Source organism: Pan troglodytes, chromosome 2 (assembly GCF_028858775.2).
Source record: "Pan troglodytes isolate AG18354 chromosome 2, NHGRI_mPanTro3-v2.0_pri, whole genome shotgun sequence".
In the NCBI taxonomy this organism is placed as follows: domain Eukaryota; kingdom Metazoa; phylum Chordata; class Mammalia; order Primates; family Hominidae; genus Pan; species Pan troglodytes.
Window position 1 is genome coordinate 200,946,239 of NC_086015.1, and position 15,422 is coordinate 200,961,660.

At 40.7% G+C, this 15,422-nt stretch overlaps 1 protein-coding gene across 2 annotated transcripts in view; it reads left to right on the forward strand.

The window, feature by feature from the left end:
* FYTTD1 (forty-two-three domain containing 1) overlaps positions 1-14,784 on the forward strand; it is a 35,888-nt gene extending 21,104 nt beyond the window's left edge. The window contains exons 4-9 of one of the 2 annotated variants that reach the window (XM_001166780.7): positions 688-800; positions 3,772-3,868; positions 4,394-4,455; positions 7,188-7,262; positions 8,598-8,724; positions 12,305-14,784. In XM_001166780.7, coding sequence (XP_001166780.3) covers positions 688-800; positions 3,772-3,868; positions 4,394-4,455; positions 7,188-7,262; positions 8,598-8,724; positions 12,305-12,403 — 573 coding nt within the window. In that variant the 3' untranslated portion in view covers positions 12,404-14,784. The remainder of the gene's footprint in view (positions 1-687; positions 801-3,771; positions 3,869-4,393; positions 4,456-7,187; positions 7,263-8,597; positions 8,725-12,304) is intronic. The other variant, XM_016942578.4, reaches the window with a different exon arrangement.
* Positions 14,785-15,422: the final 638 nt, after the last annotated feature.

A 15,422-nucleotide genomic window follows, 5' to 3' on the forward strand; every position in this document is an offset into this window, starting at 1 on the left:
TTAAAGGCGTAAGCCACGGTGCCTGGCCAGATTCAGAATTTTTAATGTGATTTAGTCAATGGATATTTATAAAGTACTTCTCATATACTTAATAGAAGAATCCAGATAAAGTATAAGATAAGGTGCATATTTGTCAAGAACTTTAGAGAAGTCTTTATGGACAATATGGATATCTGAATTAGGCTTTAATGATGGATTTAATTTATGCATGTGGAGGAAGAAAAAGAGGATGTTTCATGTGCTTTTGTTTTTTATGATACTTTTTGCCTCTAACCACGTCTACTCCAGCGTCTTTGCTGTCATAACTTCCCCGCTTTTTCTTTTTTTTGGCATGCATTTGTTTTGGAACTTGGCTTTTTTAAATATAGAGTATCAAAAATCATGTTTATAGAAATTATTCCCTGATTTATATCTGTGGCTCTCTGATTCTTCTCTTGAGTTCCAGAGCCGCGATTCCCCATCACCTGTGGGTCCCCCGAGTACCTCACATATTTTAAATATAATGTGGGGTTTTCATCTTTTCAGTCATGTAGACTGTACAGTTTCAAGTTGTTTGTTTCTCCGTCTCCCTTATCTGCACATTCAAGCAGTTGTCAATCCTTGTTCTTTCTGCATCTGAAATGTTTATTGTAGTAGAGTATATAGAAAAATGCAATTTGATTAACATAGTTTCTTGCCTTCTGATAGAATATAGAACAATATTTTCCAGTGTTAAAAAGGAAGGCAAACCTTCTGAGACAAAATGAAGGGCAGAGGAAGCCAGTAGCAGTTCTCAAGAGACCTAGCCAGCTAAGCAGAAAGTAAGTGCTCAAAAATAATAATGTGTTATTTTGCATTAAAAACACTTCCTGCATTAAGTGGTGTGAAGAATGGATTTGCAGTGATTTTTTTAGTTATCTGGTCATTTTCAAGACAGGTATTTGGGATGTCTATCTGAACATCCACATGGATGTATCCAGTAATAGCTTGTTTATTAGATGAATTCTTACTGATGAAGTTAACCGATATAAGCTTTTTAAAAAGCATCACTCTGCTTCTTTACCTCTTTGACATATGGAATAAAATTGCAAAAGCTGATCACTTTAGTAGAACTCTCTTTTTTTTCTCCCTGTTTTTTGAGACAGGGCTTCTCGATCTGTTGCTGAGGCTGGAGTGCAGTGGCGCCATCACTGCTCCCTGGAGCCTCGGCCTGCCCTGGGCTCAAGCGATCCTCCCACATCAGCCTCCTGAGTAGCTGGGACCACAGATACCTGCCACCATGCCCTGCTAATTTTTTTTTTTTTAATAGAGACAGGGTCTCACCATGTTGTCCAGGCTGGTCTCAATTCCTGGCCTCAAGTGATCCTCCCACCTCAGCCTCCTGAGTAGCTGGGACCACAGATACATGCCACCATGCCCTGCTAATTTTTTTTTTTTTAATAGAGACAGGGTCTCACCATGTTGTCCAGGCTGGTCTCAATTCCTGGCCTCAAGTGATCCTCCCACCTCAGCCTCCTAAAGTGCTGGGATTACGGGCATGCGCCCCTGTGCCCAGCCCTGGTAGAACTCTTAACATCTTAGTGGGAATTATTCAAAATTGAGAATTCTGAAATCTCAATTTGTTACTCAGTCTGGATGGCTCTTACTAGAACACTGAATCACAGTGTATGTTATTTGTGGAAAAATCAAACTAGAAAGGGAGAATTCTTCATGAACACTTGTTAAACTGACATTATTTTTATACTAAATTGAATAATAAAAACCAAAAATTATGGCCTGTGAGCTGGGTGCAGTGGCATGTGCCTGTGGTCCCAGCTACTTACGAGGCTGAGGCAGGAGGATCACATGAGCCCAGGATTCAGGGCTAACCTGGGCAACATAGTGAGACCCCCATCTCTGAAAAAGAAAGAAAAGAAAAATTATCTGTTGTTACGGCATTCTGTTCTCTGTAAGGACAAAGTAGATGAAGTTGATGAGGTGTGAAGTTTCCTTATTCAGTTTCAAGTATTATTTATTTATCTTTCGTGGAAGATAAGTCAGCAAAAAAAACCTGGAATGAGGTTTTTAAAAAATGCAGTGGCTGGGCACAGTGGCTCATGCCTGTATTCCCAGCACTTTGCGGGGCTAAAGCAGGCGGATCACCTGAGGTCAGGAGTTACGTGGCAAAACCCCATCTCTACTGAAAATGCAAAAATTAGCCCGATGTGGTGACCGGCGCATGCCAGCAATCCCAGCACTTTGGGAGGCCGCTGCGTGTGGATCACCTGAGGCCAGGAGTTCGAGACCAGCCTGGCCAACATGGTGAAACCCCATCTCTACTAAAAATACAAAAATTAGCTGGACGTGGTGGTGCATGCCTGTAGTTCCAGCTATTTGGGAGGCTGAGGCAGGAGAATCGCTTAAACCTGGGAGGCGGAAGTTGCAGTGAGTCAAGATGGTGCCACTGCACTCCTGCCTGGGTGACAGTGAGACTCTGTCTCAAAAAAAATAAAAATAAAAAAACAAAAAATGGAATGGCTGGAATTGCAGTTTTAACCATCATCTTTTGGGAATCACTTGATAATACCTTTTGTGAAAGGGGACCTTCTCAAATAAGAACCCATCATTTACGTGAGACTTACATGTTAATTGGGTTAGCTAGGGCAATTTTGAACTTGAATCTCTGAAAGATTGGAGGTAAGACTAGGGAATCTGTTAAACACTTGTTTATATAGTGTTTCATATTTATCAATACATCAGTTGAAGACATGGAATGTTAGAGGATTGAATATTTCATAGATAAATATGAAATTTTAATTTTTCGTACTTCACTAACTTCCTATAGAAAACAAAAGAAATTAGGTGCCGCAAACCACCATGGCACATGTATAGCTACGTAAGAAACTTGCACGTTCAGCACGTGTCTCAGAACTTAAAATTTAAAAAAAGAGTTGGTGACAGTCATAATTAAGAGCATTGTTCTGTGCATGAAAGAACAAGAAATAGAAGAGTATAAGTTTTTCTGTGGTTTGTATATTTTTTGAGATGAAGTCTGTGTCGCTGGGCTGGAGTGCAGTGGCGTGATCTCGGCCCACAGCAACCTCTGCTTCCCTGATTCAAGCAATTCTCATGCTTCAGCCTCCTGAGTAGCTGGGACTACAGGCGTGTGCCACCAAGGCTGGCTAATTTTTGTGTTTTTAGTAGAGACGGGGTTTCACCATGTTACCCAGGCTGGTCTCAAACTCCTGACCTCAAGTGATCCACTCACCTCAACCTCCCAAAGTGCTGGGATTACAGGTGTGAGCCATAATGCCTGGCCTCTATGGTTTATGTTAATACATAATGGTTTCTGAGTGAGGAAGGAAGAGAAAGCTGGAGGAGGAGATGTTATTTTTCAAACCTTTCTCTTTATTTTTGGTCTTCAGTTTATTTTAGGTCTTCAGTTTGGCCTATGTGTGGTTTTTCTTTGTACTAATCCTATAAATTGTAAAGTTATGTTTTCACCAAATATAGGAAATAGCACTAAAAATGTGATTATTAATGTCTTCAGAAGATATATGGGATATTAGAGGATTGAATATTTGGAAGATAAAGTGGTTTGAAATTAACAGGTGGTTATGTGCTATGCTTCGGAGGGAGGTATCTGTTAATCAAATCTCAGTAGCTTCATGTTAATAAGGAAATAATTCAGAGTTGTTTGTTTCTTGCACCTCATGTTTGCAGCCTATGAATTTAACTGTTTTTGCTTATTTTTCCTCAAGATGTTTGAAAGTAGTTAAATGGCTTAGCATGGCCTATGTGTTTTTGTTGCAGAAATAACATTCCAGCTAATTTTACCAGGAGTGGAAATAAATTAAATCATCAGAAAGATACTCGTCAGGCAACTTTTCTTTTCAGAAGAGGCCTGAAGGTATTTAAAAACTTTGGCAGTGTTTTTGTTTGTTTGTTTTTTCCCAAAGAGGATCCTGAGCAGCCACCTTTAGTAAGCCTCAGTCATAGGCAGCATTGGGTTCAGGATGTGAGGCACGTGGTAGTAGATTAGTTCTTTCTGTTGTATGTTTTTTATTTCCCATCTTTTCTTACCCTCAATAGCAATGTCTTATAAGAATTTAACTCGTTATTTGGGAATAAACCTGTATTTGCCACTCGTTCTCGTGTAGGAATTCCAACAGGGAACTGTTGCCAGAATAGCGTGGGCCCCTCCGCTGCACTCACGCACACGCCCCACTGGGTTAGGAAGTTCTAGAATAGCGCGGGCCCCTCCGCTGCACTCACGCACACGCCCCACTGGGTTAGGAAGTTGTAGAATAGCGCGGGCCCCTCCGCTGCACTCATGTACACGCCCCACTGGGTTAGGAAGTTCCAGAGCAGGATCACTCTTTGGATTCAAATCCTCTGCTTTCTGTGGTACCTACTGCTTTTTTTTTCCCTTCAGGTGCAGGCCCAGTTGAATACAGAACAACTGCTAGACGATGTAGTAGCAAAGAGAACTCGTCAGTAAGTTTCCATTTGTTTTTTAAGATGTTATTTCAAAACTCCCAGAATACTAACTACCCAAATTATCATGTACCTCAGTCCAGAAGAAATTAATTGAAACCCAAAATAAAATTCAGTCTGAAAGCTGGGCATAGTGGTGCTACACACCTGTAATCCCAGCTAGTTGGGAGACTGAAGCAAGAGAATTGATGGAGCCCAAGAGTTCAAGGCTGTGAAGTGCCATAATCTCACCTGTGTATCGCCACTGCACACCAGCCTGAGCAGCATAGCTCAATGCCACTGCACACCAGCCTAAGCAGCATAGCTTGATGCCACTGCACACCAGCCTGAGCAGCATAGCTCGATCGCCACTGCACACCAGCCTGAGCAGCATAGCTCGATGACCAGTGCACACCAGCCTGAGCAGCATAGCTCGATCGCCAGTGCACACCAGCCTGAGCAGCATAGCTCGATGACCAGTGCACACCATCCTGAGCAGCATAGCTCGATCGCCAGTGCACACCATCCTGAGCAGCATAGCTCGATCGCCAGTGCACACCAGCCTGAGCAGCATAGCTCGATCGCCAGTGCACACCAGCCTGAGCAGCATAGCTCGGGCTATGGAGACTGTCTCCAAAAAAATTTTTAAACATTGAGGCTAAAATAAATAAATCTCGTTTTGTCCTTTGTTAATTTTCCCCAAAAACCTTTTGAGTTTTCATGTGTCGATATTTTAACAGTTTTAGTGCCACGTAGATTACTTCATTTTTATTATTTTTATTTTTTATTGGCTATACCATTTTAATGAAACAGCTTTTTCTTTTTCTTTTTTTTTGCTATAACTGCTTTCATATAAATGAACCTATTTAGGGAATGAATAGAATAAAATTCAGTAGAGCTTTTAGAAAATTTGTACAACTTTAAAAACAATAGTTTTCCTTTTCACAGTCTTTTTTTCTTAGCCCTATAAAAAATCTTTTGAAAATCTATTTTATCCTGTTATAATCACACCTCCTAAGTGTGAGTTGTAACATACTAATTCCATCAGTGTGATTAGGTTTTGAGATTAAACTATTTAAAATTATGACTACTTTTTGGAAAATAAAATATATACACTTGGCCCTCTGTGTCTCAAGGGAATTGTTTCCAGGCCCATTGAAGAGATTAAAATCCTCACATACTCAAGTCCCTTTCAATCCACGGATTGTCTCTGTGTCTCAGGGGAATTGGTTCCAGGCCCATTGAAGAGATTAAAATCCTCAGATACTCAAGTCCCTTTCAGTCGGCCCTCCATATCCGAGGATTGTCTCTGTGTCTCAGGGGAATTGGTTCCAGGCCCACTGAAGAGATTAAAATCCTCGGATACTCAAGTCCCTTACAATTGGCCCTCCATATCCGTGGATTGTTTTCATTCTGCGGTTGCAACTGATTGAATACATGGACGTAGAACCTGTGGATACAGAGAGCTGGCTGTAAAACATGGTCAGGGTCCAGATATGGCGCCAACTGTGGGGCATGATTTTTAGCAATTGGAGTGTTAGGAAACTGTGAAGCTGATACAGGTGGTATTCTTTAGCACAGGGGTCATGACATTAGAAACCATGGGGAAAGAAATAATAATTGTAGCCTTTTTGCTTCTGCAGTGAACAATATTTACATAATCGTGATCATATAAATGTTATTTGTTTTGAACTTTGAGAATCAACCTGTTAGACAAAGCACAAAATAGTTAATTTGAGAACAATATAATGTAAATGTCCGATTTTGACTAATGTGAATATAAAGGAAGAGCTGACAGAAAGTGAGAGGTACAAACAAAGGAGCAGAGGTGGAGGGAAGGAATAGAGGCACTATTATCCTTTCACATAAAGCTGGGGGTGGCTTCAAGAGATTCTACTGAAAGAAACAGAGATTTAAGTATTTTCAGTTACAAAGGCCTGGAAATAGTGATACAGCCATCAAAATGTTTCATGGTGGGTAAGGAAACTGGAGGATAGTTTGACGAACTAAATCTTTATTCATCATAGCAATTTTTTTTTTTTTTTTGAGATGGAGTCTTGCTCTGTTGCCCAGGCTGGAGCACAGTGGCGCAATCTCAGTTCACTGCAACCTCCCCCTCCCGGGTTCAAGCAGTTCTCTGCCTCAGCCTCCTGAGTAGCTGGGATTACAGATACCCACCACCACACCCCACGCCCGGCTTAAATTTGTTTTTTTTTGTTTTTGTTTTTTTGGTAGAGATGGGGTTTCACTATCTTAGCCAGGCTGGTCTTGAACTCCTGACCTCATGATCCACCTGCCTCTGCCTCCCAAAGTGCTGGGATTACAGGTGTGAGCCACTGTGCCCGGCTGCAGCAAGGTTTTTTTTTACTATGTAAGCATCTTGTTTAGTGAATTGGAAGTAACCAGCAAGCAGTAAAAACAGGTTAAAAGTGCTGCCTCTGGAGAGTAGGAATAGAAAGCAGGAGAATAGTGGGGTGAGGGACTGTTGCTTTTTATTAGAAGTTCTTTTGTACTATTTGATTTTTTTTAATTCGTATACATTTATTACACTGAAAAATATTTAATAAATTAATTCAGATGCCCAGTTCCGCACCCAAGATGTTGATTTATTATATCGTGGTGGGGTTCAGGTACTTATTTCTTACAAGCTAAGAAAAAGTAATGGCTACTTTTAATGTTCATTTTTATTTTGAATATACATAGGGTTTATCAACTTACATTTAATGAATTTTTTGGATTTTTTTTGAAACTAGATGGCGGACTTCCACCACAAATGGAGGGATTTTGACTGTATCTATTGACAATCCTGGAGCAGTGCAATGCCCAGTGTAAGTTGTTTCTTTCTTTTTGCAAAAATTATAACCTCTCATTACATGAGATCATAAGAAAGTATTGGACTTCTGCTCAGAGAATGATGTCCAAGTTAGGATGAACCAGGAAGACAGTAATACCTGTGATACAATATGGAAACAGTATATGGTGTAAAGTAAAGTAAGAGCTTTCTTGATTCCTGATTCTGCAGCCCTAAATGACCACGTTGGAACAGTGTTTTTTATGTTTTAAAAATTATGTGCATGTATACTCTATGTACCCTTTTTTTGGAGGCAAGGTCTGGCTCTGTTACCCAGGCTGGAGTGCAGTGCCATGATCATGGCTTATTGCAGTCTTGACCTCCCAAGCTCAAGTGATCCTCCTGCCTCAGCCTCCCGAGTCCTGAGGAGCTGCAGCGACAGTTGCCCACCACCATGTCTGGCTTTTTTGTTTGTTTGTGCCCAGACTGGTCTTGAACTCCCAGACTCAAGCCGTCCTCTTGCCTTGGCCTCCCAGAATGCTAAGGTTACAGGCGTGAGCCACTGCACCTGACCCAATATGTATATTTTTGTGTACAATAATAAACGAGATGATGGTATACATGGTACTTCTCCTAATCCCTGTAATGTTTTCGATGTCTTTATTTTTCAGACCATACAGACCTACGTTTTCTTTAAATTTATTGCTTTATAAACTTTGTCAATTTATGGAGCTTATGTTCTATTCAACCATCTCTTGATTTTTTTAAGAGATAACGTCTCACTCTGATGCCCAGGCTAGAGTGCAGTGGTGCCACCATAGCTCACTGCTGCCTCGAACTCCTAGGCTCCAATAATTCTCCTGCCTCAGCCTCCTGAGTAGCTGGGAACATAGGCATGCACCACCACACCCAGCTAATTTTTTTTTTTGTACAGATGGGGTCTTGCTGTGTTCCTTAGGCTGGTCTCTAACCCCTGGCCTCAAGCGATCCTCCTGCCTTGGCCTCCCAAAGTACCGGGATTATAGGCCCGAGCCACAGTGCCTAGCCCTCCAGCCATCTTAATGATTGAAATGAAAAGAATGTAGGATGGGTACCTAGGACTTTAGAGGTTGCTTTATTTTAATGGAAGATCAGGAGTTAGGAATCACCAAACATTCCAACTTGTTGAAAAGTTTGTAGTTCTATTTAAAGAGATATTCTCTGAACAATTATATATTTTAGTCTAGAGTAGCCAGTGACACTTTTTTTTGAGAACACAAATAAAATGGCCCTAATACATTTGAACATGTGTACAAGATGTCTTAAGTACCAAGTGAATTTATTTTTCTTTTCATTGTTAAGCTGCTCTGATATTTTAATATTTTTCTAATAGAACTCAGAAACCACGATTAACTCGTACTGCTGTACCTTCGTTTTTAACAAAGCGGGAGCAAAGTGACGTCAAGAAAGTTCCTAAAGGTGTTCCCCTGCAGTTTGACATAAACAGTGTCGGAAAACAGGTAAAAAAACGTTTTCTGTATTTTCTTGGGTCATTTGCTGAGAATATTTTAATTAACAAAGTATTTATTATAGTAGTGAATTATAAACAAGGTATCCTAACTGCCCGCGAAACCTAGGGAACCACTAATCTGCTTTTGTCTGCCATTTGCCTATTTTGACATTTCATATAAATCAGCTCATATGGTGTACATTTGTGACTGAATTCTTTCACTTAGCATAATGTTTTAAAGGTTCATCTATATTGTATGCGTGTTTAATTTTGTTTTCCTGCTGAACAGTGTTCATCATATGTATATACCACATCTTATTTATTCCTTCATTACTGGATGGGTATTTGGGGTGTTTTCAGTCCTCGGATATTAGGAATAATACTGCTCTGAGCATTTGTGCAGAAGTTTTTGTGTGAGCATCTGTTTTCATTTCTCCCTGGTAAATACCTAGGAGTAGAATTGCTAGGTTTATAGTAACTCTGTATCTAACCTTTTGAGGAACTGCTGGACTGCTTTTTTCCTAGAAGAGTCTGTGCTACAGCTTAATATTCCCACCAGCATCTATGAGGGTTCTGAATTTCTCTACATCCTCACCAACACTCACTATTATCTGCTGTTCGACTATAGCCATCTAGCAAGATTACAGGATACAAGGTTAATAACAAAATTGTCAAAACCAACCAGGTGCGGTGGCTCACACCTGTAATCCCAGCACTTTGGGAGGCCGAGGTGGGGAGATCACCTGAAGTCAGGAGTTCGAGACCAGCCGGCCAACGTGGTGAAATCCTGTCTCTACTAAAAATACAAAAATTAGCCTGGTGTGGTGGCTCATGCCTGTAATCCCAGCTACTAAGGAGGCTGAGGCAGGAGAATTGCTTGAACCCAGGAGGCAGAGTTGGCAGGGAGCTGAGATCGTGCCACTCACTCCAGCCTGGGCAACAGAGCAATACTACATCTCAAAAAAAAAAAGGTCAAAACCACATTGACAATTTTGAATTAACCATATTAAGCTTGTATCCTGTAATTTTGCTAAATTCACTTACTTTTGTATTGACTTTGTGGATTCCTTAGGACTTTTTTTTTTTTTTTTAATGAAACGGTCTCACTCTGTCACCAGGACTGGAATGCAGTGGCATAATCATAGCTCACTGTAGCTTTGACCTCCCAGGCTCAAACGATCCTTCCTCCCACCTCAGCCTCCTGGGTAGCTGGGGATACAGGCACACATCACCACACCCAGGGATTCAGGCACACACACCACCACACCTGGGGATACAGGCACACACACCACACCTGGGGATACAGGCACACACCACCACACTTGGGGATGCAGGCACACCACATCTGGAGATAAAGGCACATACCACCACACCTGGGGATACAGGCAAACACCACCACACCTGGGGATGCAGGCACACACCATACCTGGGGATGCAGGCACACACACTACACCTGGAGATACAGGCACACAGCGCCACACCTGGAGATACAGGCACACACCACCACACTTGGGGATGCAGGCACACCACATCTGGAGATACAGGCACACACCACCACACCTGGGGATACAGGCACACACCACCACACCTGGGGATGCAGGCACACACACCACACCTGGAGATACAGGCACACACCACCACACCTGGAGATACAGGCACACACCACCACACTTGGGGATGCAGGCACACCACATCTGGAGATACAGGCACACACCACCACACCTGGGGATACAGGCACACACCACCACACCTGGGGATGCAGGCACACACCATACCTGGGGATGCAGGTACACACACTACACCTGGAGATACAGGCACACACCACCACACCTGGGGATACAGGCACACACCACCACACCTGGGGATGCAGGCACACACACCACACCTGGGGATACAGGCACACACACCACCACACCTGGGGATATAGGCACACACACCACCACACCTGGGGATACAGGCACACACACCACACCTGGGGATACAGGCACACACACCATACTTGGCTAATTTTTATATTTTTTGTAGAGACAGGGTTTCAGATAGGGTTTCGCTACATTGCCCAGGCTGGTCTTGAACTCCTAAGCTCAAGCCACCGCCTGCCTTCTGTGGCTGGCCAGCTTAGGATTTTCTGTGTAAACAATCATTTCATTCTCCTAATTCCTTTCCAATCTTTAAACCTTTTCTTTTTCTTGCTTTGTTACAAAGGCTAGGACCTCCAGTCCAATGTTGAGTAGAAGTGGTGAGATGTATACTTGTATGCATGCCTTGTTCCAAAGCCTGAAGAGAAAGCATTAAATATGTCACCATTTAGTATGATATTAGGCATAGATTTTTTTTTTTTTTGAGATGGAGTCTTGCTCTGTAGCCCAGGCTGGAGTGCAGTGGCGTGATCTTGGCTGACTGCAACCTCTGCCTCCTGGGTTCAAGCAATTCTCCTGCCTTAGCCTCCTGAGTAGCTGGGATTACAGGCATGTGCCACCACACCCGGCTAATTTTACTGTATTTTAGTAGAGACAGGGTTTCACCATATTGGCCAGGCTGGTCTCGAACTCCTGAACTTTTGATCCGCCTGCCTCGGCCTCCCAAAGTGCTGGGATTACAGGCGTGAGCCACCATGCCTGGCCCAGTTTCTTTTTTTTTATTTTTTATTTTTATAGATTCTCTTTGTCAGATTGAGGAAGCTCCCTTCTATTCCTGATATGCTAGAATTTTTATCAAGAATGGGTATTCAATTTTGTCAAATGCTTTTTTGGTATCCTTGAAATAATGTGAAATTGAAGATACAAAGGATGGATAGAAATTTGACCAAATTGGCCTGGTGCGGTGGCTCACGCCTGTAATCCCAGCACTTTGGGAGGCCGACACAGGTGGATCACTTGGGGTCAGGAGTTTGAGACCAGCCTGGTCAACATGGAAAAACCCTGTCTCCACTAAAAATAAAAAAATTAGCCGGGCGTGGTGGCACGTGCCTGTAATCCCAGCTACTCGGGAGGCTGAGGTGGGAGAATTGCTTGAACCCAGGAGGCGGAAGTTGCAATGAGCTGAGATTGTGCCACTGCACTCCAGCCTGGATGACAGCCAGACTGTCTCAATAAAAAATAAAATAAAAAAAATTTGACCAAATTTGTTTTGCTTATTTTTATTTTGTTGCTATTATTGTTTTCCAGAAATGGTATAGTTTGTAGATGCTGTTGTTAAAAAAAAAACAGATTTTCATTTGAATTTGATTTGAATTTCTGTGTTGAACTCACCGTAATTCAAGAAAATTTGCTATAAAATATTTACAGGTCTGAAGAGTTCTTACTTTTATCAGTGACATCATGAGTTGGTGGCAGTGTTTACAGAGCCTGAAAATAATTCAGATAGGGGCTCTGGGTGTATGACTTCTAGGCATTATAGCATATGTGTGTTTTATATAGTATATAATGTAGGCTTTATATGAGGTCATACATGTAAATATTTAGGAAATTTTAGCTGTCATTACTTGTAATTAATCATAAGATCACATTATTGTTCCAAAGCAAATATGGCTTTCAGTAAAGTTGTTAATTGTTGCTTTGTTGTTGTTTTTGTTTTTTTCTTTTCTCTAGACAGGGATGACGTTGAATGAGCGGTTTGGGATCCTGAAGGAACAAAGAGCCACTCTCACATACAACAAAGGGGGAAGCCGCTTTGTCACCGTGGGATAGGTCCCATGTCAAAGGAACTTTTGAGTGATGACTCTGAGAAGTTGAATTGCTTGAAGAGTTCATCACGGAAATTCAAGAAACTTTACTTCAAAATATTCACAAGGCTAAATAACTCTTATTTTTATTTTTGAAGGTTTTTTTTTAAAAAAAAAAAACGTATAAAATAATGCCCTGAAAGAATAATAGGGATTATACCTGTCTGTTCTTAAAGATTTCATGGTTGGCTCAGACAGAACAATCATCTGTTTGACTTCTTTGGTTCCTCATGCAGCAGAAGGAAGACAGAAAGATAGAAATTGATTATTTTTATGATAGTGGTATTCAGGATCTCATCACCTTTGCCCGTGTTTTAGACTTTGTCATGGTAAATCCTGGTCTTCATAAACATGAGTAGGTCCCTTTGTTGCTGTCACTTGCCCTTTAATAGTGTTGATGTAGTCAGTGCCGTTGCCTTTTCTTCATTAGGGACACAGAACAATGTATTAGAATTTCCAGCTGTGGGTTTGAAGACTTAGGGGGACATCCAGAACGTGCTTCCTCTTTCAGACGGTGTAAAGTCCCCTGGAATTACACAGCTTTAGTGCTGAGCTTTTAACAGGAAATGTGGCCCTAGGTATTAGTCTTAGTTTAAAATGTTGGTGTTTAGAGACTGTAAATGCGTATTCACAAAGTTATCTGATAGGGCCTTGGAGGAGAAGGTCCAGTTTTAAAAAATGACAGTTTGTGTTTAATAAATGAAGGCATGAGAGGAAGTAAGTAGCAAGTTGAAGGACAGGTGGTTGAGATGAAACACTTCAAAACCCTGGTTATAGGTGTACTGTTTGGATGTAGCATAGTCTTGAGTCTAGCGTCCACAAAGAATTATTCAAATGATATTTAGAATAATTATAACTATTACATTGAATGGAGTCCCTTGGATATTTTGATAGTAAAATTAATAGCCATAAAGTCCTAGACTTCTTATTTGAAGTTAAAATTTCTTATTTGAAAAGTTGAAATTTATGAGCTTTGAAGATTGCTAAATTAAATAATTTATAGCTCCAAAAACAAAAATATACTTGTATATGTCACAGAGAAAAAATGCAAAATTTATAATAGAGTTACATTAACCTTGTTGTTTACCTTTTACTGATTTCTTATATGGTATAAATTAAAGTTCAGGCATTTATGGGGAGAAAAGGCCCTCCCCACCGACCCGCCACCTGCCACCTCTGACGGAGTGGGAGAAGTTAGTCTGTGCCAAGATAGTACTGAGTCCTCAGATGTTGTATACTGTAAATTACGGTATAATGCCAAATGCAGCAAAATCTTCCAGCTGTACAAGTTTGGTCATTTTGAAGCTTGACATTTTAGTTTGCCATTATGTTAAAAACATCTAAATAGGTGTTAGTTTCTCAGGAGTAGATTGTTAGTGTTGACTTTTCCTGTAAAGCAGACATTGTTCTTGGCCTGCCCTGCGTTGTATACTAGATTTCATTGTTGTCTCTCATGCTTCTTGAGTTGCTTCATGGTTTATGCTCGCCATGGAAAGCTATCAGTAACAGTTTCATGCTTATACCAAAGAATTAAATCTGATCTTTAATATCTGATATTTTCCTGGTACTCGTACTGATAAGGGATTATTGGAAGTCAGTCACAGAATTTGGAAATAAATTCTAGTCTCTCCTTAGCTATTTGATGCTTTTCATATAGGCCAAGAACTCATTGCAAAACATTTTTGCAAGGATGAATGCCTGTATTTGGTCTAGGAACAGTACATTTTAGTCTGATTTAGAATTACTGGTAGCTTATTTTAAAGCAAGGAAAAGCAGCTGAGCTCAAGTTTGCTGTCTTTAGAATGGTTTGTGAAAATATGGTATAAAGGTGTTTTCATTTTCCTGTTCTTACCTATTATTGTATAGAGCTATTCATGCCATTTTTTGGGAAAACTTTAAAAATTGCCCCAAATACTGACATTGAGTGCATTAAATAACAAATTATCTTTGGTATATTAAACTTTTATTCTTCATGCATCTGTAATTTAATTTTAAGTATAATGTTTTGCCTTTGGTACAACTAAATTAAAACTCTTGGTGGTCACATATTGTATATAAACAAAACAATATGCTTTGTTGAAGGAAAATTTTCTTTATTGGAATGTGGTTGTAATCCTTGTTCAGTTCTTAAGTTTAGGTTTTTTTAAAAAACAGGATGCAACTTAAACTTTTCTTTGCATCAAGGTATATGCAAAACATTGGTGCCATGCATCACCAAATGAAAGTTTGTATTTAACGAGGAGGTGCTTTACACTGTACTTTTTGGTGTTTTTTGGAAAAGTTACATTTAGATCTATTCTGAAGCTGTTCATTTTTAACAAATAAAATGTTACAGGTTTCACATGATTTATTCTCAGCTCTAAAGATTGAGTTGTGGTTTTTAGATTGTTCTATGTTACGAAGAACTTTGTAGTGGTTATCTATATTTGTAGTTTTTAGGGTGTGAAACCTTATCTACTAGCAAAATTGGTAAATCACTGTAGACTCTTCTATTAGCATCCCTCTCTCTTTTGATGATTTCATTTGTAGCTCCAACAAATGAATCTAAAAAGAAGAATCCAGGCCGGGCACGGTGGCTCACGCCTGTAATCCCAGAACTTTGGGAGGCCGAGGCGGGCGGATCACGAGGTCAGGAGCAAGACCAGCCTGGCTAACATAGGGAGACTCTATCTTTACTAAAAATACAGACATTAGCTGGTGTGGTGACATGCGCCTGTGGTCCCAGCTACTTGGGAGGCTGAGGCGGGAGAATTGCTTGAACCCAGGAAGCAGAGATTGCAGTGAGCCGAGACCACGCCATTGCACTCCAGCCTGGGTGAAAGAGTGACACTCTGTCTTAAAAAAAAAAAAAAAAGAATCCAGTATACTTTGCAATGCAGAATATTGGGTTAGATGAGCCTTTAGAGACCAATCCAGTTTAACCCCTCCTTTTACACCTTGGTAAAGTGAGTCCCAGTGTTTTCAAGACTTGCATGTGGCAGAGT